The following is a 22,308-nucleotide window of genomic DNA, read 5'->3' as shown; positions in this document are numbered from 1 at the left end:
CCACTTGGTGCATACAAGGTCCTCTTTCTTTATAACAAGAAGACACATTGAAGAGGTGACCTTAATGTCCTCAACTGCATCTACAACTTGAGACTTATAATAGGAGTAAATGTTATGAAATTGGTAAATGAAACATCTATAATAATTTAACATAAGAGAAAAGAAGAATGTAATTCAAGCTTTTAGAAAATGATATTTTTTTTTGTACACTACCTTCAATCACTATTATAAGCAAAAAAAAATAATTTTATAAATAACGATTGGTGTTTTAGTCTATAATATAGATTAAATATATCAATAATTCAATGAATCTAAAATGTAATTTTTCTACTTAACAGTGATTAGATGATGTCCATCTCAAGGTAAGAAAAGAGTATAGTGTAACATCTCTAAATAAAATGTGTAAACGAGCGCATTTAAGATAGGTTCTATACTTCTTCTTTTTTGAGGAAAGGGTTCTATACTTCTACAAGTAGATATTCAAAAAGTCAGCGAAGAAGAAATGGGTGCCGCCACAAAACAGATAACATTAAGATCTTGAAAGTAACATGGCGCAAGCTGCTCATAAGGAAAGACCAAGTTATGTTAATTACAAACCACGTTGAAAATTGGTACATATTTGCCACATCATTTCCTTCCCCAATCCTCTCTTTCCATTCACACCAAAACCTACTCTTTGTTTCTTCGATCTTCATTTTTCTACTAATCTCAACAAAATAAAAAAAATTTAAAATAACGACAATCTGAAAACAAGAAGAAAAAAAAGTAGAATAAAATAGAATGTAGTATCTTTTTCTTGTGTAGGTACGCACGAAGAACGTGTCAAACGGGGCACCAATTTGTCAAGATGTGGTCCCACACCATGGAGCCGTTAACCGCCGTCGTGCATCCAACAACCCATGCCGGAACACCGTAGAACACTCCGGCAACTCTCCAAGGTCAGCAAAAAGCAACTCATCCTCTTCCTTCATCGGCAAAAACACGGACGCCATGTCAGCATCAAACTCTGCCATTATCTGACTCTCCAGAATAGCTGATGACTTTGTGTCTATCTCTCCCAACCACCCCAACTCGTCGTCCAAGACCAAGTGGCCTGCAAATTTCTCATCGGGTTCGACCGGGGCTGGTTCGGTTTTCTTGAGGGAGAGTCTTGTTGTAGTTTTTGAAACCGGCCATGCATGGTTGTGGTCGGAGGAGTAGGTTATGATGAGCATTGTGGGGTCCACACGGCTTCTTTCTACTTGTTTCCTTGCTGGACAACCTTTGCAACTGCTACACCTGTAGTACGCTCTGTACATGTCCCAATTCACACACAGACAAAACAAACCTACTTTCAGTTTCTTCTACTTTCACACAAACCTTAAAATTACCAAATATACTTGTCATGATCTAAACATATAAGATGCAATAAAATTATTTATTTTTATTTTACATGACTATATCAGTATATTTAATTAGTTGCTACATTACATTAGATTACATTTATAGATACATACCTGGGATAAGGGGAACCTTTGATGGGTTTTTGGCCATATTTTCTCCATGCCCATGAATCTGAAGGTGGTGTATTACTCTCTCCTTTTAGCCTTGATCCATGAGGTTCCTTGATTGGGATTTGCACCACCCTTTTCTGTATGGCTCGCCTGCTTTAACAATATATACAAAACAATTCAGATTATTATTTTTAATTTTGTAACATCTCAAGATCGGATTGAGTAGTGGGAAATTATGGTCATTAATCATTAGGAAATATAATTAATTGGATTGGATGTGTAATTAGAGTATAAGTGTGTGTACTAACCTTTTCTTAGATGAAGAAGAAGAGTGGGAAGTGACTGAGCCATCGATGTTAAATGAGGTGGAAGAAGGAGTGGAATCTTGAGATATGTCAGTGTCTTCCTCTTGGTGAGTATGTGGGTTTTTGAATTTTCTTTTCATTTTCTTGGGATTTGGAGCAGATTAGCTTGTCTCTGTGTGGTAATGTTGATCTAATATATGTGATGATTAATGTGGCTATGGACGTATCTAAGCATGGAAATGGGCTTAGGTAGATTGCACAAAATGAAAGGCAAGTCGACAAATAAGAAATTTAAGGGAGAAGGAGGTGAGAGATTAGGCAAAGGCCTTTAAAAAATGGGGATTCATGTTGACAGATTGGCTACGCTACATTTATGGTCTTTGTTTATTAGGGGACGTGCGAGCAAATACTTCATCTTATCGAACCTCCCACTAATAATATCAATGTGTATGTGTCATTTGAAAGCAACTTTTGGTTTCTTTAGTCGTCGTTATTTTATAGTATATGATAATTTTCCTTAAGGATAAACTCATTGATTAGTTGAAGGGAACTAAGTACCCCTTTTTGTCTTATATGTGCACCCTTATTTTTTGTTTTTGAATCAGCAGATATTATTAAGCTCGGTTAGCACAAGCTGTACTTAACCGGCAAAGGAGGAAAAAGAGTATAATTAAGTGCCTTGTAAAATAGGCCTATGTGCACCCTTATTAAAACCTAATTTGTATTTGCATTGTGTGTGTTATATTTGATGTGTAATATTAGATTAGATAAGATTAATGATAACTATAAAAAATCATTAGTGAGATATAGTGTGTGTTATTTTTTTTTTGAAGAGAGTGTGTTATATTTGATGTGTAATATTAGATAGGATTATGAAAACTATAAAAAAAACATTAGTGCGATATAAGGAGTAAAATACACCACTTCTAAGTCGGTTATATAAAAATTGGATGTGTAAAACATTCATGAGTTTTTCTTTTAAAGAAAAACATTAATGAGTTATATTTATGAAATGAAATATATGCAACGCGATTTAAATCGGTTATTTAGACAACTAGCGTAGAAAATATGTCTAAGTGGTTTATATAGTCGACTTAAAACCTACTAGTAATTTTAACGAAACCATTTTGAAGAAACCATTGTCATGAAAGAAATCATTGTTCCTCTCACGTTCACCCTCTTCTTCAGATCTTGTTGTCGTCTCTAACCACTCTTGATTTGCTTTCTCTTACTAATGTCATCTTCTTCACATCCTGATGTCCTAGTCTCTAATGCCTCTTGATTTGTATCTCTTACAATCACTATATTCTTCTCATCTCGTCGTTGTTACTTGGTAAGTTAGTTTTTTTTAGAGAAAGTTAGTTATCACTTCTTTATTAACCTTATTGTTTTTTCTGTCAAGCATGTTTAAATATCTAAATATGTACTACATTTTTTTGTAAGCTTTGAATGTTGAATATGTTCCAAATTTTTAGTTCAAATGTTTTTGTCGTTTGCATATGTTTAATCTTTTACGATATATATAAGGAAAATGCTAACAAGTGCCCTAAGGACATTGTTTAAGCATCTAAAAGTAACAACTTTTGCATTGGAAATTATACGGTCATGACTTTAACATGTGTTGGACTTGTATTTTCAAGACATAGTTTCTTTTTGTGGGTTCCTTAAACAATGCCCTTAGGACACTTGTTAGCAAGACCCTATATATAAATATCTTCAAATAATGATTTTTATGATCAAATTTATTTGGATCTACATTATAGAGAATGGGGTTCGCAAAGTTTAAATAACAATTTTATTATCATAATTCTTTCAAAAAAAAAAATTATCATAATGAAGTGTATTAAGATCCCATTATTGACTGAGTCACTTATGGCTGGATCTGGTCACTCTCTCTAATGAGAAAGAGAATGCAAGCCTATTGGCTGATATGGTTCATCAAAATTATCAATCACTAGAAAACAAACCAATCTTTCTAAGGTTTCTAATAGCGTGAAGCAATGAACTTATTTTGTGTTTGTTTATTATCATACGATGAGCAACCCAAATTTTATATTGCGAAACTCGTTGAATCCATTTTCTATAATTTTCGTTTCTATACTTCGTCAGAGAAATAATAAAGAAACCAATCCACAAATGAATAAAAAATAAGAGTGAATATATCTAACGGATAAGAAATTTTAGTCTTAATTCAATCTCAAACAAATAAGAAAAAAATTAATCTGATAACTAATCATTAACTTTTGCAATTAAAAAAAATTGTATTTAGGTGGAATAAAAAATAAAATAAAAAAACTAAAATAATATTATTGTTAGGTATGCATCTATGAAGCCCCGATACGGATACAGATACGGGTACGATACGATACGGGTACGCGAATACGTCAAAAATTTGAAATTTAGGATACGATACGGCTTGGATACGTTGACAATTTTTTTTAATATATATATATATATATATATATATATATTAGACATAAACGCACAAAAAATAAATAGCGTGAAATCTTAAAACTAATTACACCAAGTCAAAATACAATGGACCATTCACCAACTAAGATAGCATCCTTTAAACCAAAACATACCATATAAACAACCTGCACCATGATGATACTAAGGTAGTATGAAGATAGTCACCCTTTTCAAGTAATGGTCAATATAATGATCCCAATTTACAAAAATTAATACTTGTGATCAAAATACAAATAAAAATTTCAAATAAAAATTAAATTAAATTAAATCATTCGTATACTTCTGGGATACGTATCCGGGAGTATCCTTAACGTATCCTTAAGGTATCCAATATATTTTTAAATAAAAATTAAATTAAATCATTCGGATACTTCTGGGATACGTATCCGGGAGTATCCGCGGAGTATCGGTATCCGATACGTATCCGACACGGGTACGGCACCATTTTGGAGTATCCGGGCTTCATAGGTATGCATTCTCCAAAAAATTTGACGCCCTTACCTTACGGCATCGGTGACGCACGGCCCATTATTCTTTTCACCATAAAGTCCTTCTCATCTGGGTGGGGTTTAGCATGGGAATGGAAAGTTGTTTCCCATAATGGGAAAGTTATTTTTAATGGTTAGATCAAATAAAGAACATATTCTTATCATATACTCTCAACACTATATTTTTTCACATTATCTCCACTTCCATCACCCTTCTCTCCTCCATCCTCACTTACTCCCCACCTTCAATGGCATCAAAATTTCCTTCAAACAAAAAACGTGATTTCCACTAACCCACCACCACCACTCCACCAGCAACATCAAGTTCATTGTCCTACCTCTTCTAAATCACGACAACCATCTCTCCTCGCTCTCTTTATAGTTTTTTTCCTCCCAAATTGAGAAATGAAATACCAAACTTATTATTTTACCACTCACAATTTCTCACAAACCAATCTTCTTATTTATTTTATATTATATATTTATTTTGATTTGATACTTTTCACTTGAATCCCACAATAAAAGAAGGTAATTTGATTTGTAATGGAAATTTAATGTGTGAAAATTGGGGGTGATGGGTTTGAAAGGTTTTAAGCAATATGCTTTACATGATATGAATGTTGTTGTTGTTTTTAGATTAAAAACTTTTTCTCTGATTTATTTCATTTCCCAGATCTAATTTCATTTTTATTTGAGGTGAGGAAGAGTTTGAAGGTTTTTCAACTTATGGAATGGTTGATATGTTGTTGGGTTCTTGTGCCATAGACAATTGAACAAAAGAAAGAATAAGAAGAGGGTTTGGAATTTTATTGTCTTCACAGGAGGAGGATTGACGTGGTAGAGAAGATTGAGCTGCATCAAATATTTACGTTTGTATTTTTTACTACCAATATTAACCGGAGTTCATAAGAATCAAACATATGAATAAAGAAAAGTTATTGATGTGGTTTGCGTTTTTTTCAAACATAAGAATCATACATATTAACTAGATTTGATTCAGTAGACTAAATCAGCAGGAAACAATGGGTGTGGTGGGTGACTGCATGAATGGGGAATGGAGGAGAGAGAATGTTGATGGATGATATAGTGTGGGCAGACCATCATAAAATATGTGTTCCTCTTTAATCTGAAGGTCAAAAAAAACTTTTTCATGATGGGAAACAATTTCATTGTCGCAAGCTAAATGCCACCTCTGATCTGATCCTTATACTTTCATTTTTGCTTATTTTAATTTAAGAAAGATGCTGAAGAATCAAAATATTTTTGACCAAAATAATCTAACTTGTTCATTGACTTTATCATTTTCACATTACTACTTTATAAAGCAATTATTATCCTTAATTAAAATTAGGCTTAAATATGTTTTTAGTCCCTACACTTTCATCAGATTTTGGCATTGGTCCCTGCACTTTTTTTTGTTTGGAATTGGTCCCTGCACTTTGTAAAAATATTGATATTGGTCCCTGCACTTTGTAAAAATATTGGTATTGGTGCCACGTGGCATGAAATGATTGGGCCACGTGGCACTCCGTTAGTTTTGTGTTTTTTTTAACAAAAAGTTAACAGATGGACCAATACGAATATTTTTACAAAGTGCAGGGACCAATGCCAAACAAAAAAAAGTGCAGGGACCAATGCTAAAATTTGATGAAAGTGCAGGGACCAATGACATATTTAAACCTTAAAATTATTAGTTTTTTCCGTTGTATATTATACTTGTTATTGATCGGGTAAAATGTCAATCTATCATTTGATCTGGTCACCCTAAATCACTACTAAACCAGAACTCCCTCGAAAACCACTAAATCGAAACCATTCAAATCGTATCTTATGACATCGTATATACAAATGTCTAAAAGAGACAACTAACCAAGTTAGAGTTTTGGGTTCTAAAACCTAATCCACCGAACTCATCGACTTTACTCATGTACAAACTTTTTTAACCTAAAAACTTCACATTCATGATGAATTTTTATTTGATCATCTGAGTGTTTACCAATACCCCACCACTTTGAGGAATTGTTGTTCAACATCCACCGATTTCACCCGCCAGCAACTACTTATGCTAAAGATGCATTGAAGGAATTGTTGTTCAACATCCACCGATTTCACCCGCCAGTAACTACTTATGCTAAAGATGCATCGAATTTTGTAAAAAAGTGTTTGATATCGTCTGAAGCTTAGTCAGGGAGGATATGAGGTATTCTGAGCAACCATTTAAAACTAGCTTCTCCTATATACACCCTCATGTCACTATTATAAAGAAAAATATTATTTTAGATGCATTCAATTAATGATGTATGTGATCTTTATTATAGACCACATACTTCATTTAATAAATGGATCTAAAATATTGATTTTTGTTTATAATAGTGACCGGATGATGTTTAAATTATATTGTGAGACTTTTTTTTGGCTCAAAATTCTAAGGCATAAAATTCTAGATTGTTTTGTTATTTGTTTGGCCCTTGCGCCAAACCCGTCTTCGTGCTGAAATTCCATGGAAAACTTATTTCATTTTGTCTTTTTTATAAAAACATACATTGCGTAAATCAATGATACTCATCTTGTGTATGGATGCTTACTGGCTTGGTTACAGAACACAAATCAATAGAATGTAATTCACATGTCATGTATAGATCCTGAAACATGTTGTAACGTGTAAGTCGCATTAAAGTTGAAGACCTTAATTTTCGATCCGTATTATTAATTTATTTTGCAGTTTTATAATCAACATGTTCATCTAATCCATTTATTTATTTTTATACCAATAATCGAATCTATTTATAAATAAATTAATGTAAAACCATGACATCTGGTAGACAATTTTGAAAACTCATATAATATAATTATTACGATATGAGTTGTACCTCATTCTCCACATTTAATTGGTCTAAAATCATTATTTATTTTCGTTTTATGTAGCATTTGATTTTATATGCATTTTTTTTAAAGATAATGTGATATGCATCTTTGTATTTTTTTGATAAATTTAAACTGACTTACATATGATTACCAAGAAACTGTTCCTGAAGTTTCTACTTAAAAAAAGTTGGAGTTGTATGATGTTTAAAATTAGGGCTGGACAACGGGCGGTTCGGGGCGGTTCTCGGTCTCAAAATCCGGAATCGGTCAAATCGACGGTGTGAATATTACAGTCCGTTTCCGTCCGTTTGAGCCTACGGTTTCGACAGTTGGCGGTTCGACGATTTCAGCGGGTGGTCGGCCGGACTCTGCCGGTTTTGGATTCTGGTACAAAAATTACAGAAAAAACGAAATAACAGTGAGGAAGAAAGGTTTTGGATTTGTAGGTATTCACAACTTATTACATGTAAAAAATGAAAAATGATTGTGTTGTCTGTGTTGATAATAAAGGAAGAAGTAGAAGAAGAAAGAGTTGAGATTTGTGGAGCTGATTGAGGAAAAGCTCTAGATCTGAAGGAATTGTAGTTGTAGTAGTGGCAGACTACTAGTTCCAGTAGGAGATGTGATGCGTGTATGCTGATGTGCAATGACTATGATCATAAAGTAGTGATTTGAAAATATAAAATATTAAAAATAGACATAAATTAATGCCTTGAAAGTGAATAGTTTTTGAGAGTTCCAAGACAATTGAGAGAGACAACACGTCTTCCCTATGCAAGCCAGCTTTCACATTGTAAAAGTGTTAATTTTTATCATTCCTGGCATACAATCGGTCGGTTGCTGGGTACCGATGGATTGATTTTTGCAATTCGAATCCGACCGTCCATAACTGTATAAAACCGAAAAAGCATGAATCACCAACCCGCGGTCCATATACACCCGACCCGAATGGTCACGGTTTCACCGGTTTGGCCGGTTTTCGGGCGGGTACGGATATTCTGTCCAGCCCTATTTAAAATACCGTAAAGGAAGTTACAAGTGGTTGTGCTTTATTAAAAAGGGTGGCTAATTTACATTCACCTAAAAATACTAAGATGTAAATTAACAAACTACACCCACTTATATAGCTTGCTAATTTACACATTAAACTCAGATTAGAGAAATGATATTTGTACAACCACTTTGTAACAACTTTTTGACAACATTCTCTCTCATACTCACATTATACTATTGTTCTCTCTCTCTTCCTTTTTCTCTCTCCATTGTTTTTGACCAATGAAAAGAAAGAAAAAAGAAGTTGTCACATAAGTTGTCTAATATAGTTGTTCAAATAACACTACTCATAAATTAGAGGCCCCTATTAAAAAGTAGTGGAGGGGTTGAGTGTCCCCGCATTGCTACAACTTATATGAATTAGTAAATGGCAATCAAACCGAAGAACTTAGTTTGGACACTGGGTTGAGACAGAGGATTCAGCTTTTTACTCTTGGCTTTTGAAGGTATGAACTCTTTGATTTGTGCTCCATCGTATGTGAGTTTCTTAAGAGGTTTCCAGATTTCTAATGACGAAGAGTGCTGGACTAGATATTTCATTTACCGGTGACTGAAAAAATTGGTTCAATCAATGTTGGTCTTAAGATTTTTGATTTTCTGAATGAATCAATAAAGTTGTACCCTTTTTTATTATTGAAAAATCTTTCTTTTTACATCTTTTGTTGCAATAGATTCATTCATAATTAAGGTTCGTTGAAAATATATTTTCAATCGAATTAATCAGAATGAGTTAAAAAAAAATATCTATATAATACTAACTACTAAGTAAAAATATGTGTCTTGTACGTTTGTCCTTTCCGTCCATACTCAAGAGGAGTACCTTATGATTCAATGTAAAAATATGCTACTGCTTGAACTAGTATATGGGATTGAAGGTAGATTTTCACAAGGATTTACTTGGTGTTAATTTAAATTCGTCATGCTGCTAAATTGGGATAAAAGTTGTACCAAAAAAAAAAAATTTGGGACAAAAGTTTGTCCGACAATGGGGTTTGGTTGGAGATGTGTAAAACGCGTAAATTTAAATATGTTTTATTAGAAAATTGTTGTCGGAGGTTATTAGAAAATTGTTATTAGAAAATTTGCTTTAAAATTAACAAATTCACTATTGTTGTTAGCCTTCTTCTTTCTAAGCATATAATCAACATTTTTCAACAAATTTATTTTTTCATATGATCTTCCCATTTTTATTTTGTCAAATAGTCTAGTAGCTGGACTCACACATTTTAAATGTGAAGAAACAGGGAGTTTGAGATTCAAACCCTAATCCCTGCATGATATTCTCCTTGTAGTTACCAAGTGAGTTGTGTTTATAGAACCATGATCTTCACATTTTAATTTCCTCTTTTTTTGTCTTTATGATGATAAATGATTTATACAACATTTACACATTTTCAAATTGTTGTAAAAATTCGTCATAATAATTATTTCTGAATAATAATCAACATATATAAATACAAGCCTCAATAAAATATAGCTAAAAGAGAGAACAATAAACTTATCTGTTCTTCAAATTGCGGTAATTTGATGCCGGCAAAATCGAAGTAAACAAACATGAAACCATGAAAGTGATAACCTGCAAAACACTAAACCATTATTATGTAACCTGAGGCGTGACATAGTCACTGTCCTTGAGGATTTTATCCGCCTCATAAGCGCGTATCCTCCCAGGATACAACAGTTCTTCCCCGTTATGAATCATAACTGGAGGTGACAGAACAGCTTGAATTTGCTAAACACAGGAGATACAATCCAGGAATAAAATATTGAAAGAGAACAGGTCGCTAGTTTGCTGCTGGTGGATACTATTTATATTGATCAGAATGAAGGAAATAAAGAAGGAACGTGCTCATTATTTTTTCCTACTAGTGGGGAAGTAAGGCATGATAATAGGAAAATTTCTAACAGACTCATGGTCAAAGCAACACCAAACAGAATTTAGAAGAATAAGTTTTGGACTGAGTAAAGCATCACGTGGTCAAAACACCATGACATGTAGTTTATAAAATCATGAATTAGAGCAGGTGTCAAAATGACCAATTTATGTTAACTTTTGAAATAAAATAAAACTCTAAAATTACAACAATCCCCCACATATTTCAAAAGCTAAACTAAAAGGTAAAAAAGAGTTTTTCCTGGATAAACATCGTAGATGTAATGCATCGGAACGGTGTAGCAAGCTATGGAACCCGTCCTAGATTAATAAGACTTAACACACAGTGAATTGGTTTAGCAAGCTATGGAACCCAAGACACTTGTTGTATGCCAGAGGTCTCATAATCACACTACACCCCCACAATTCATGTTGTTACGCGGTTGTGCGCGAATAGGCCGTGCGCGTGCCTGGTATTCATGAGTGCTCTAGAGATTTTGCCAAGATCTCATTCAAGCGGCCCCACTTGACACTCATATAGGCGATTTCATCAAGTGTATGCTGCAAGTCATACACCACCCATAAAGGATATGATAATCGTTGAAAGCATTATAGCTTATCCTCTCAATATTGCAGTGTCTAGCACTTACTCAAATACACCATAGGAAAGAGACTAGGATTAAATTTAGCGCTAGCAGAACTAACATGTGACTTGTTCTTACCACATTGAACCTTCTTCATGGGATCTCCAATCACAAAGGTTGGGTTCCTATCACATGTCAATTTCGATTGGCTTAAGTCTCAATCCCCTCGATGCTCACAAATTTATTTCATCCCAGGGGCTTTATTAGTACGTACTTTACACACATTGATGAAGACAAAAATTTATTTCATCAAAGAATATTGACTAAGACGTCTCTCAGTCAATTAATCTCATATTCACCAAGTTAACAATTATAAACTTGTTTTTTATAATAAATTCATACAGGTCTGCTTAGTTGTCTACTAAGTGACAACATATGCATCAATAAGATAAATTTATTTATAAATATATTGTCATTGGATTCATATCTAATTAACGTCATTGTATTATTTGAATACAATGGATTATCCACTTTAAAAAATATCTCATATATTGTCAAACTGACTTTTTGATATGTTTCATCGGGTCTACTTAGATAAATTCTAAGCGACAAACCCCCACATTGGAAAAATATAACTCTACGTGTGGATTTATTATACAGGTCTACTTGATTTTTTTTTTCAAGTGACGACATCTCCGTAAAGGGAATAATTAAATCTATGATTAAATTTATTATACAGGTCTACTTGAAATGCTTCCAAGTGACGACACCCACACATTGGGGAAAATAAATCCACTCATATAAATAAATCAAACATCATTGTATTATTTTAATAATACAATGGATAATCAACAATACATGATATCTCTCAAATATCGCATTCTTATATCAAGTATCTGTTTTATCTTGGTTTTCGGGTGTCAAACATTGATTACGTTTGAACCTTGTTAACCTTTGATATCTCATTTTTTCTTAGGAAGGGAAAAAATAAGCAAAACCCTTGAGAATCGAGGTCCGGGAGTTGTTTTCGCTACGGGAAGGTGTTAGGCACCCATAACGACTATAGTATCCTATAGGAACCGTCTTTACTTTCTACGCGCGAGCTTTATTTTTAAATGCTATTTGAAAAAATGATATTTATACCTAAGAGTTTACTAAGTGAAGAATTGGAGGGAGAAGAAGGTTTTTGGATTTTATTTTATTTGAATTGAAGGAATATTGTTTCCTTGCCTACGTACCCTTTTAAGGGATCAAATCCACCGTAGTTCTCTTCAAAAAATGTTTTTGTTTTTTGTTGATTGATTTTAAGTTTGAAAATGGAATTTTGAAGAATGAGAGAGAGAGGCCTCAAGGGCATAAGATTGTGAAAATATGAGGTTGAATTAGTCATTTTGCAAAAAAAGTCTAAGTATGATTAAGAATTTGTTAAGATTTTATTTAAGAAACGAAAAGGAAAATTCAATGGGATTTGATCCCAAGGTTTATTTAGAAAATGATTTGAGTGATGTTGTTCATGTTTTTTGGAAAAGAGAGTTTTTTCTAAGTTTCAAATCTCCTAAACATACATCTAAGCATACATATCCTAAACATACATCTAAAAATATCTATGTGATGTGTGTGCATGTGTCGGTGCTTGTGTCGGTGTACATCATTAGAGTCCATTGTCCTTTACATCATTGGCCTAGATACATGCTATGGTCTTGCAAGAATTTAAAATTGCATGAAGTAAAATACAAAATTCCTAGGACTTTACATACTAAGTCTTGGCATGAGAATTAAAGTGCAAGAAATAAAGTGAAGGAGGAGATGAAGTATGGAATGCTCATGATGTATGAAACATGAAACAAATGGATTAGTAGTACAAGATATAATATGCAAAATAAAGCAAGTAGAAATTGCACAACAAAATGGACAAGACTTAACCAAAAAGTAACAAAAACTTTAGCCAAAAAAAAAGGGAAAATGGACTTGAAAAATTGCCCTAACATCAAAGCAAATTCCAGACTTAAAATCCTCATATCAATGGTAATTTTCAAATGGTTTATTTCAGCCATATTATGAGAATCATAAGGACAAATATAAGCCAAGACCTATAGTGCATTTTCAAATCCATTTCACACATTATTTCCCATTGTAACAATACACATTACTTACAAGACAAGAAGTTCACAATTTGCATTTTCGAAACAGCCAAACAAACACAATTCCCAAGAGTAAACACATCACATATTTGCATATTAAGTGTCAACATAATGTGGCAAAATATTAGAATCAAAAGCATGCAAAACTTCACAAAAATGGACAAGAAGTACCACAAGATCACAAGAAAATTTTGCATAGACTCTTATCCATTTTTTTAACATGCAAGGAAGAAACACAAGAATCAAGTCTCATATATCAATATTAACCACAAGAATGTTCAAACAATTTGGAAGTTTTTTCAAGATTTTACCAAAGTTAAAATACTAAACTAAACAATCAATCAATATTTTCACATATATTTTTCTAAGCAATTTTAACATATAAAACACATCAAGAATTAACAAAAAATATCAAGAAAAACAACTAGAAAAATTTTAGAAATTTTATCAAGCAATTTGGAGCAAACATGGGTGTAAAAAGCAAGGAATTGTCAAGAACACACAAGGAAGGGGGGTGTGCGTAGCAGGAGACCTACAGACATGGAAATTGGGCCTTAGGGGAGGTAACAGGCCACGTTGGGCACAGGCAACGGGCTGAACCGGTTCACAGGCCTATATAAGGCCTTGAACCGGTTTTTTGTTCATTTCATCCTTTCTTTCACTCTCTAAAAGTCTGCAAACTCTCTCCCTCTCTCTCTCTAGGACTGACCACCGGAAGTTAAACGGAGAAGACGGCTGAATACGCTCCGATGCGGTGGTCGGCCGTAGCGCCGCCGCACTGGAGCACTTTTTATCCTTTTTTCTAAAAATTTTTACACAGGAAGCTTCGTCTTCGCCTTCTCCGTTCAAATATGAAACTAGTTGTTTCAAAATCAAAGTTGTGTGGCCTAGATCTACACTTATGGTTTCGAAAAAAAAATTTAGCAAGAAATGATGAACAACTTATGAAATGAAACTGTTACCTTGAGTTTAGACCGGAGATAACGAGAACGCGACGAAAGGCTTCTAAGCACCTTCGATTTTGCTTTTGTACTTTCGGATTTGATTCTGTTTCAACTTGTTTTGAATGATTTCGAGTTTATATGTGTTGAACTCGATTTGAGCTGTTCTTACGATACTGTTGATGTGTGAACCGTTTCGCAGATTTCATCACTGTGATTCAGTCTTGTGTTTGTGTTTGATGAATCTTCTGGAAATTTTTGAGTAGGAATGAGGTTACGGTGGTGATTTGAATCGATTACAGTGTCGAATTTCTGGAATTTTGTTGAATTAGGGTTCGGTGATGATGAGTGTTGATGATGATGATTCTGGTGTGAGAATCTAGAGAGTTTTTGGATTGGTTAGTTGGAAAGTTTGTTATGAATGTTCTTGATATTCTTGATGAATATTCATCAAGTTCATCAAGAACTTTGGGTTTCGATCGAAAAAAGCAGAGAGAGAAAACTGGAATGTGTTTTTGATGATGTGTAACAGAATGAATGGTCCTGACCCTTTGACTGTGATGACTGGAATTTATAGCTGACACATGTGATATTCTGGCCTGTCATAATCTGCCACGTGTACCTGGACTGTAACTAACTCCCTTTGGGCTAATCTGCAAAAACTGAAATAAAAGGACTAAAATGCAAAATAACAAAAGGACTAAAATGTAATTAAAATAAAATTGGTAAAAAATGTAATTTGAAAATAACGTAAAGTGAAACGATTAAAAATAACAAAACGGACTAAAATGAACCAATTACTTAAATGAGGTACTTTAAAGTAACCTCTCTCTGCCAAAATTTCGTGTGAAATGACCAAAAAGCCCCTGGGGACTAAAATGACTCGAAACGACTCAAATGCAATTTTAAAATGGTTTTTTAACAGGGAATTGAAGCAAGAGTTTATTCAAACCAATTGAAAAGACTCAGAGACAATTTTTGGAGATTAAACAAAGTTTTAACACTGGAAATGACTAAAATGCCCCTAGGAGCTAAACTGACTCAAAATGATATCAAATGTAATTTTTAAAACGGATTTTGACATGGAGTTAAACAAAAACTCATTCAAACCGATTGAAAGGACTCAGGGACAACTTTTCAAAGATTGAAAGAAATTTTAACATAGGAAATGACTAAAATGCCCCTAGGGGCTAAACTGACTCAAAATGACTTCAAATGTAATTTTTTTGAAATGGATTTTAACATGGGAATGAAACAAGGGCTTATACAAATCAAATGAAAAGACACAAACAATTTTCAAGGACTAAAATGAATTTGAATGCAGGAAATGACTAAAATACCCTTTTTCCATGAATTTTGCAAATGACATTGAAATGAGATGCAGAGAAAGATGCAATTGATCAGAGACACATCAAATGACTTGAAATGCAAGAAGAGAAGAATTGAGCTAGTATTTTTAGGTCCAAAATTAGGGTATAACAGTGTCATAACAATATACAGGTCTAAGATTATTTCTAAGCGACAACATCTCAATATTGCGCTAGTTTCAAATATCTCCGTAAGTTTCTTAATCCAAGTTTGGTGCCAATAATAAAATTAAGTATTGTTTCACAATAAATAAAATATCTCAAACCATGATATTGACATAAGCGGAGTCAAAATAATTCTCATTATACATATAAATTTCCCCACAATAAATTGATCACATTATTTGTGCAGCTATAAAAACGTGACAATTTCTCACTAATATTTCATATTCATATCCAGTTTTCACAAATTTAAGATTCCCTAAACATGTATAAATCAATCAATAAAATAAAGAATGATCCCTTCTAATTTAATAGCAATTCATACATGTTTCTGCTAAAATTATAAGTCATGTAAACAAAGTCTCTATCATTCTCAAATAAATTTGTGAATAGTCTATACTCAAATTGTAGGTTGTGATAGAGTCTCAAATCAAAAAAGAATATTTGAGTTAAATGAAAAATAACATTACCGCATGTATGACCCCTTATGGATGATTTCAAGGGGAGAAGAGTTTAAAACTTACAAAGAAATTGATCACCTTGAATGAACAGAAAAATTCAACGAACCATTTGTTATACCAGAAAAATTATGAAAACTTATTCACCATTAGTTCCGTGCACACCAATTAGTTCACCACGTACCTATATTTGATTTGATGAAGCAACCATCACTGAAGCAATTTTTTTGTAGCCAGCTCAACTCCATTTAACAGGTTAGTAGCGAAAGGTAAGGCTTAATTCCCGAGTGGACGAGAAGAAGGAGCAAGCCCTAGTTGAAGTTGAGTTTTACAAGCATCCAACAACTGCAACAAAGATACCATAAGATATTACTGGATTGATCAGTACGCTTAATTTGTAAACTGCTTATTGATTTATACCAACACAGCCTATTACCTTCTATTATTCTAGAGGCGTACTAATTACCAGCATGTTCTTAAAATAATTAAGCATGATAAAGGACAACAAAAGTAATCCCAAAACAATTGTATATTATATAATAGATCAACAATAATTTAATTATACGTAACAATAATCAACAGGAACATCAAACATATATATGATAATTACTCAAGCACTGATCAATTAGATTAAGAGGATGAACAAAACATTGCTTTCAATTCTCGTCATTCCTTTTCAGCTTTGCCATCAAACAATTATAAAATCCTCAAGATTGTTGTAAAAATTCGTCATAATAATTATTTCTGAATAATAATCAACATATATAAATACAAGCCTCAATAAAATATAGCTAAAAGAGAGAACAATAAACTTATCTGTTCTTCAAATTGCGGTAATTTGATGTCGGCAAAATCGAAGTAAACAAACATGACACCATGAAAGTGATAACCTGCAAAACACTAAACCATTATTATGTAACCTGAGGCGTGACATATGTTGGAACAAAATGTGTTTAACAATGAACCTTAAAGGGTTTTGATGATAACAAGGTATTAAAAATTGTAAATTGGACTAGCTAATATTTGTTCAAGTGTACAGGACCATAATTATAAAGTTACATCATCATTGGTTCTGAATGAGCAAATAAAGAGCTATGGAAACAACAAAAATTTGAAGCTTGGACGCTCCTGAAGGCAACTTGCTACTGAAGAGAAAAAGCGCTCCTGAAGTCAAGCTGCTCCTGAAGAAATAGTGCTCCTGAAGTAAGCTGCTCCTGAAGAATAGTGCTTCTGAAGACAAGAGGTCCAGAAGCCACATCATCAGAAGCTGCGTCATCAGAAGCTGCAGAAGTCATATCATCAGAAGCTGCATCATCAGAAGCTGCCTCATCAGAAGCCATTTCACCAGAAGCTGAATATCAACTGGATTTGCAAAGAATCAAGAATTGAAGAATTATCAATGCAAAAGCTGTCTATTGGATTCGAAAACACAAACAAAGGATTAGTGGAGTTTGCAACGGTCATTTCAAAGGTGTTTGAAGGCGTGTGTTTGCAATTTGGACGAAAGCGTTGACATTGTACTTTGTACGAATTGTACAACCACGTTCTCCACTACTCTGTTTTGTGTCCGTGCTACAGGACAAGAAAACAGCTCCAGAATACGGTTTCGCCTGCATAGATGTTCCTTTGGATAAGGAATGGATTTCAAATTTGTTCTTCATAAGACAACAGCCAAATCAGGCAAAAGATTATTGGTGAAAGATCAAGCTTCAACAACGACTCTTTGGTGTGCTGGCAATTTCACAACGTCTCTCTCACACCTCTATATAAAGGAGTGAAGACCTAGAGAATTGGTAATGCAAGAACGCTGAACGAAAGACTCACAAGATTTTCACAAGTACTAAACCTCTGCTGAAATTGTTCTGCATTCACTTAGAATTTCTGTGTCTCAAAGTCATATCTTAGAAATTCTTAAGTCCATTGAGTCTGTATCTGATTTGTATTGTGAGCACCTCTGATTGTATATCAAGTGTTCAACCTTAAACAATTTTCTGTGTAATTTTGTTTAGTTAGGAAGTCTCTTGCAGTTGTGCTTGAGCAGGAAGTCTCTTGATTGTGTTCTTGAGCAAAGGAAGTCTCTTGCTTGTGTGCTTGAGCATTGGAAGTCTCTTGCTTGTGTGCTTGAGCATTTGTAATCAGATATTACTCATAGTGAAATCTCCTTGGAAGTGCAAGGGGGACTGGACTACTTCCGGATTGTGGAAGGAACCAGTATAATTGCTTTGTGTCGTTCTTCTTCTCTCTCTCTCTCTGTTTTATTCCGCTGCATTTAGATTCTGATTATCACTTCAGAAGCTGTCTCGCTTAGCTTCTGATCAGTGTGTTCAGTTTTTAGGAGAAACGAAGAATTTTTCTAAAACACAATTCAACCCCCCCTTCTTGTGTTTTTCTCACCTTCAATTGGTATCTAGAGCCTTGGTCTGTTGTGTAACACTTAACCGTGCAACAGTCAAAGATCTGAGAAAAACATGTCTACTCCTACTCCTACTGGTCCTGGTGATACTAGCTATAAACATGTCTCACATGATTATAGTGATAGTAAGAAAACCAGTATTGGAAAAGTTCCAAAGTTCAATGGAGATGCTGAAGAGTTCTCTTGGTGGAAGACCAACTTTTACAGTTACATCATGAGCCTAGATGAAGAATTATGGGATATTCTGGAAGATGGTGTTGGTGATTTAGTCCTTGATGAAGAAGGAGCTGCTGTGGATAGAAAGAAACATACTCCAGAACTGAGGAAACTTTACAAGAAGCATCATATTATCAGAGGAGCTCTTGTCACTGCCATACCCAAAGCAGAATACATGAAGATGAGTGACAAATCCACTGCTAAAGCTATGTTTGCTTCTCTCTGTTCAAATTATGAAGGGAGCAAGAAGGTCAAAGAAGCAAAGGCTCTCCTGCTTGTACATCAGTATGAGTTATTCAAAATGAAGGATGATGAAACTATTGAGGAGATGTACTCAAGGTTTCAAACCTTAGTTTCTGGTCTACAGATTCTAAAGAAGAGCTATGTTGCTTCTGATCATGTAAGCAAGATACTCAGAAGCTTACCTGCCAGATGGAGACCAAAAGTGACTGCCATTGAGGAAGCTAAAGATTTAAACACTTTAAGTGTCGAAGATCTTGTTAGTTCTCTCAAAGTTCATGAGTTAAGTCTTAATGAACATGAGTCTACTAAGAAGAGTAAATCAATAGCTCTTCCATCCAAAGGCAAGTCATCAAAAGCTCTCAAAGTGGTTGAATCTGAAGAGGAAGAACAGTCAAGTTCAGACTCTGAACCAGATGCTGCAGAAATGGCCATGCTCTCAAACAGACTTCAATATCTGGCCAAGAAGAACAGAAAGTTTCTCTCCAGAAGGGGTAACTCCAGAAGCTCAAGGAAAGAAGATCAGAAGGGATGCTTCAACTGTAAGAAGCCAGGTCACTTCATTGCTGAATGCTCTGATCTTCAAAGAGAAAAGTCAAAGGACAAGTCAAAGAGGTCTACATTCAAACCAAGCAAATTCAAGAAGCAGATTAAGCAGAGTTTAATGGCAACCTGGGATGATTTAGGTAGTGAATCTGGATCTGATAAAGAGGAAGCTGATGAAGATGCAAAGGTAGTTGTTGGGTTGGTAGCAACAGCAACTTCAGAAGCTGGGTCAGATTCAGACTCAGAAGATGAAAACGAGGTATATTCCAAAATTCCCAGAGATGAACTTGTTGAGTCACTTAAAGAACTTCTTACACATTTTGAAGTAAGAACCAATGAGTTGAAGGATTTAAAAGAAAAATATGCTGATTTGGTACAACAGCAAAAATCAACTTTATTGGATCTGAAAGCTTCTGAACAAGGACTTAGGGGCTTTGACTTCATGTGTAAAACATATGAAGATCAGCTCAGGTTCTTATGTCAGAAGCTACAAGAAAAGTGTAATGAAAAACCTTTAAGTAACCATGAAATTGCTCTTGAAGATTTTATTATATCTGGCATTGACAGAAGCAGAGTGGCTTCTATGATTTATAGCATTTACAAGAACAATGGCAAAGGAATTGGTTTTCCAGAAGTGAAACTGGAGAAAACCAATCTAAAGTCTTGTTGTGAATGCATCAAGGAAGGTCTGAAAACATTCTTTGTACCAGAAGGGGCTGAGTTGGAAACTGTTGTTCAATCAGAACCTGAAGCTTCTAGTTCTAAGGCTAAGATTACTTCAAAGCCAAAGAACTCTAAGTCAAAGGCTATGATCAAATCTGATTCCAAAACTTCAAAGGTTAGGATCCTGAAAAGATCAGAACCTATTCCTCAGAGTCTGGTGAAACCAAAATCTGGGGTTCTGAAGTCTAAGTTTCAGAAGAAGACAGTTACTGCTTCTGAAGTACCAAAACCTAAGGTGATGGTTAATCAGAAGCAACCCAACTCACAGCACAAGGTACAAGAAGTGAAGAGTAAAGCCTTAAGTACTAACCTTCCAGGACCCATAGAACAATGGGTACCTAAATCTAAAAATGTCAATGATGCAGGTATGTCTAAGAGCAGTGCCAAAGCAAAGATCATGGTACCTAGACAGTGGTTGCTCAAGACACATGACAGGAGACAAGTCCATGTTCCTCAGCCTAACAATGAAAGAGGGAGGAAATGTGAAATTTGGAGGCAACCAGTCAGGCAAGATCATAGGTACAGGAACTATTGGTAACTCCTCTACCTCAATTAATAATGTATGGTTGGTAGATAGTCTTGAACATAACCTTTTGAGCATTAGTCTATTTTGTGATAATGGTTATGATGTGCTTTTTGAAAAACCCAACTGTACAGTAATCAACAAGGAAGACAAATCCATTGTGTTCAAAGGAAAGAGAGTTGACAATGTCTATAAAATCAATTTTTCTAAACTGGCTGATCAGAAGGTGATGTGCCTACTATCAGTGAATGATAAGAAATGGATGTGGCACAGAAGGTTGGGACATGCTAACTGGAGGTTAATCTCTAAGCTTAGTAAGTTACAACTTGTGAAAGGGCTACCAGACATTGACTATTATTCAGATGCACTCTGTGGTGCATGTCAGAGAGGGAAAATTGTGAAATCATCTTTTAAAACAAAAGATATTGTTTCAACCTCAAGACCTTTAGAATTACTCCATATTGATTTATTTGGACCAGTAAGTACTGCATCCTTATATGGAAGTAGATATGGATTAGTCATTGTTGATGATTACAGCAGATGGACTTGGGTGAAATTCATAAAGAGTAAAGATGTTGCGTGTGATGTATTCAGTAGCTTCTGCACTCAAATTCAATCTGAAAAAGAATCAAAAATTTTGAAAGTCAGAAGTGATCATGGTGGAGAATTTGAAAATGAGCCATTTGAAGCTTTTTGTGAAAAACATGGAATTTTCCATGAATTCTCTTCTCCTAGAACACCACAACAAAATGGGGTTGTAGAGAGAAAGAATAGAACTTTACAAGAAATGGCCAGAACCATGATTCATGAAAACAATTTACCAAAACATTTTTGGGCAGAAGCAGTGAATACAGCACGCTATGTTCAAAACAGGATCTATATTAGACCTATTTTGGAGAAAACAGCATATGAACTCTTTAAAGGAAGAAAACCCAATATCTCTTACTTTCATCAATTTGGATGTACATGTTACATTCTGAACAACAAGCTCTACCTAAAGAAATTTGATGCCAAGGCCCAAAGAGGAATCTTTTTAGGTTACTCTGAAAGGTCAAAGGCATACAGGGTGTATAATTCAGAAACACTCTGTGTTGAAGAATCTATGCACGTTAAATTTGATGACAAAGAGCTTGAAGATAAAACTTCAAAGCAAGGTGAAAGTTTTGCAGAGATACAGGTTCCTGAAGCTACTCCAGAACCTGATCAGATAGCTGAGTCTGAAGATAGTCCAGAAGCTGAACCCACATCAGAAGCACAAGATGAAGCTGCTTCTGATGAAGCACAAGATGACTCACATCAAGAAGATCCTCCCAGAAGCACATTCAAACACAAGTCTTCACATCTTGAAGAGCTAATCATTGGAAACAAAGATAGTCCAAGAAGAACAAGATCACATTTCAGACAAGAAGAGTCAATGATTGGACTAATCTCAATGATTGAACCTA

At 34.4% G+C, this 22,308-nt stretch overlaps 1 protein-coding gene and 2 long non-coding RNA genes across 4 annotated transcripts; 1 reads left to right on the top strand and 2 right to left on the bottom strand.

Moving 5' to 3' along the window:
* Positions 1–507: 507 nt before the first annotated feature.
* Positions 508–2,143, bottom strand: LOC146933373 (putative WRKY transcription factor 65). Of its 2 annotated transcripts, none has more exons than XM_085705164.1 (3): positions 1,802–2,143; positions 1,497–1,646; positions 508–1,290 (listed from the first exon to the last, which is right to left on the bottom strand). In XM_085705164.1, the coding sequence occupies exons 1-3, from the start codon at positions 1,936–1,938 to the stop codon at positions 843–845; spliced, it is 735 nt and encodes a 244-aa protein (XP_085561290.1). In that variant the 5' UTR covers positions 1,939–2,143; the 3' UTR covers positions 508–842. The 2 variants fall into 2 exon arrangements, with proteins under 2 accessions (XP_085561290.1, XP_085561292.1); XM_085705166.1 differs by having other exon boundaries at positions 1,497–1,643.
* A 1,806-nt stretch (positions 2,144–3,949) lies between these two features.
* Positions 3,950–5,700, top strand: LOC146933372 (uncharacterized). Its single transcript, XR_015008422.1, has 2 exons — positions 3,950–4,114; positions 4,739–5,700. It is a non-coding gene; the product is annotated as an uncharacterized LOC146933372 (long non-coding RNA).
* Positions 5,701–12,324: 6,624 nt separating this feature from the next.
* LOC146933371 (uncharacterized) lies at positions 12,325–16,600 on the bottom strand. The gene is made up of 2 exons (XR_015007444.1): positions 16,387–16,600; positions 12,325–14,877 (listed from the first exon to the last, which is right to left on the bottom strand). It is a non-coding gene; the product is annotated as an uncharacterized LOC146933371 (long non-coding RNA).
* Positions 16,601–22,308: the final 5,708 nt, after the last annotated feature.

Source organism: Medicago sativa, chromosome 4 (genome assembly GCF_051527215.1).
Source record: "Medicago sativa cultivar Bolivia chromosome 4, Bolivia_mono, whole genome shotgun sequence".
NCBI lineage: Eukaryota > Viridiplantae > Streptophyta > Magnoliopsida > Fabales > Fabaceae > Medicago > Medicago sativa.
This window is presented reverse-complemented; position numbering and strand designations above follow the sequence as displayed.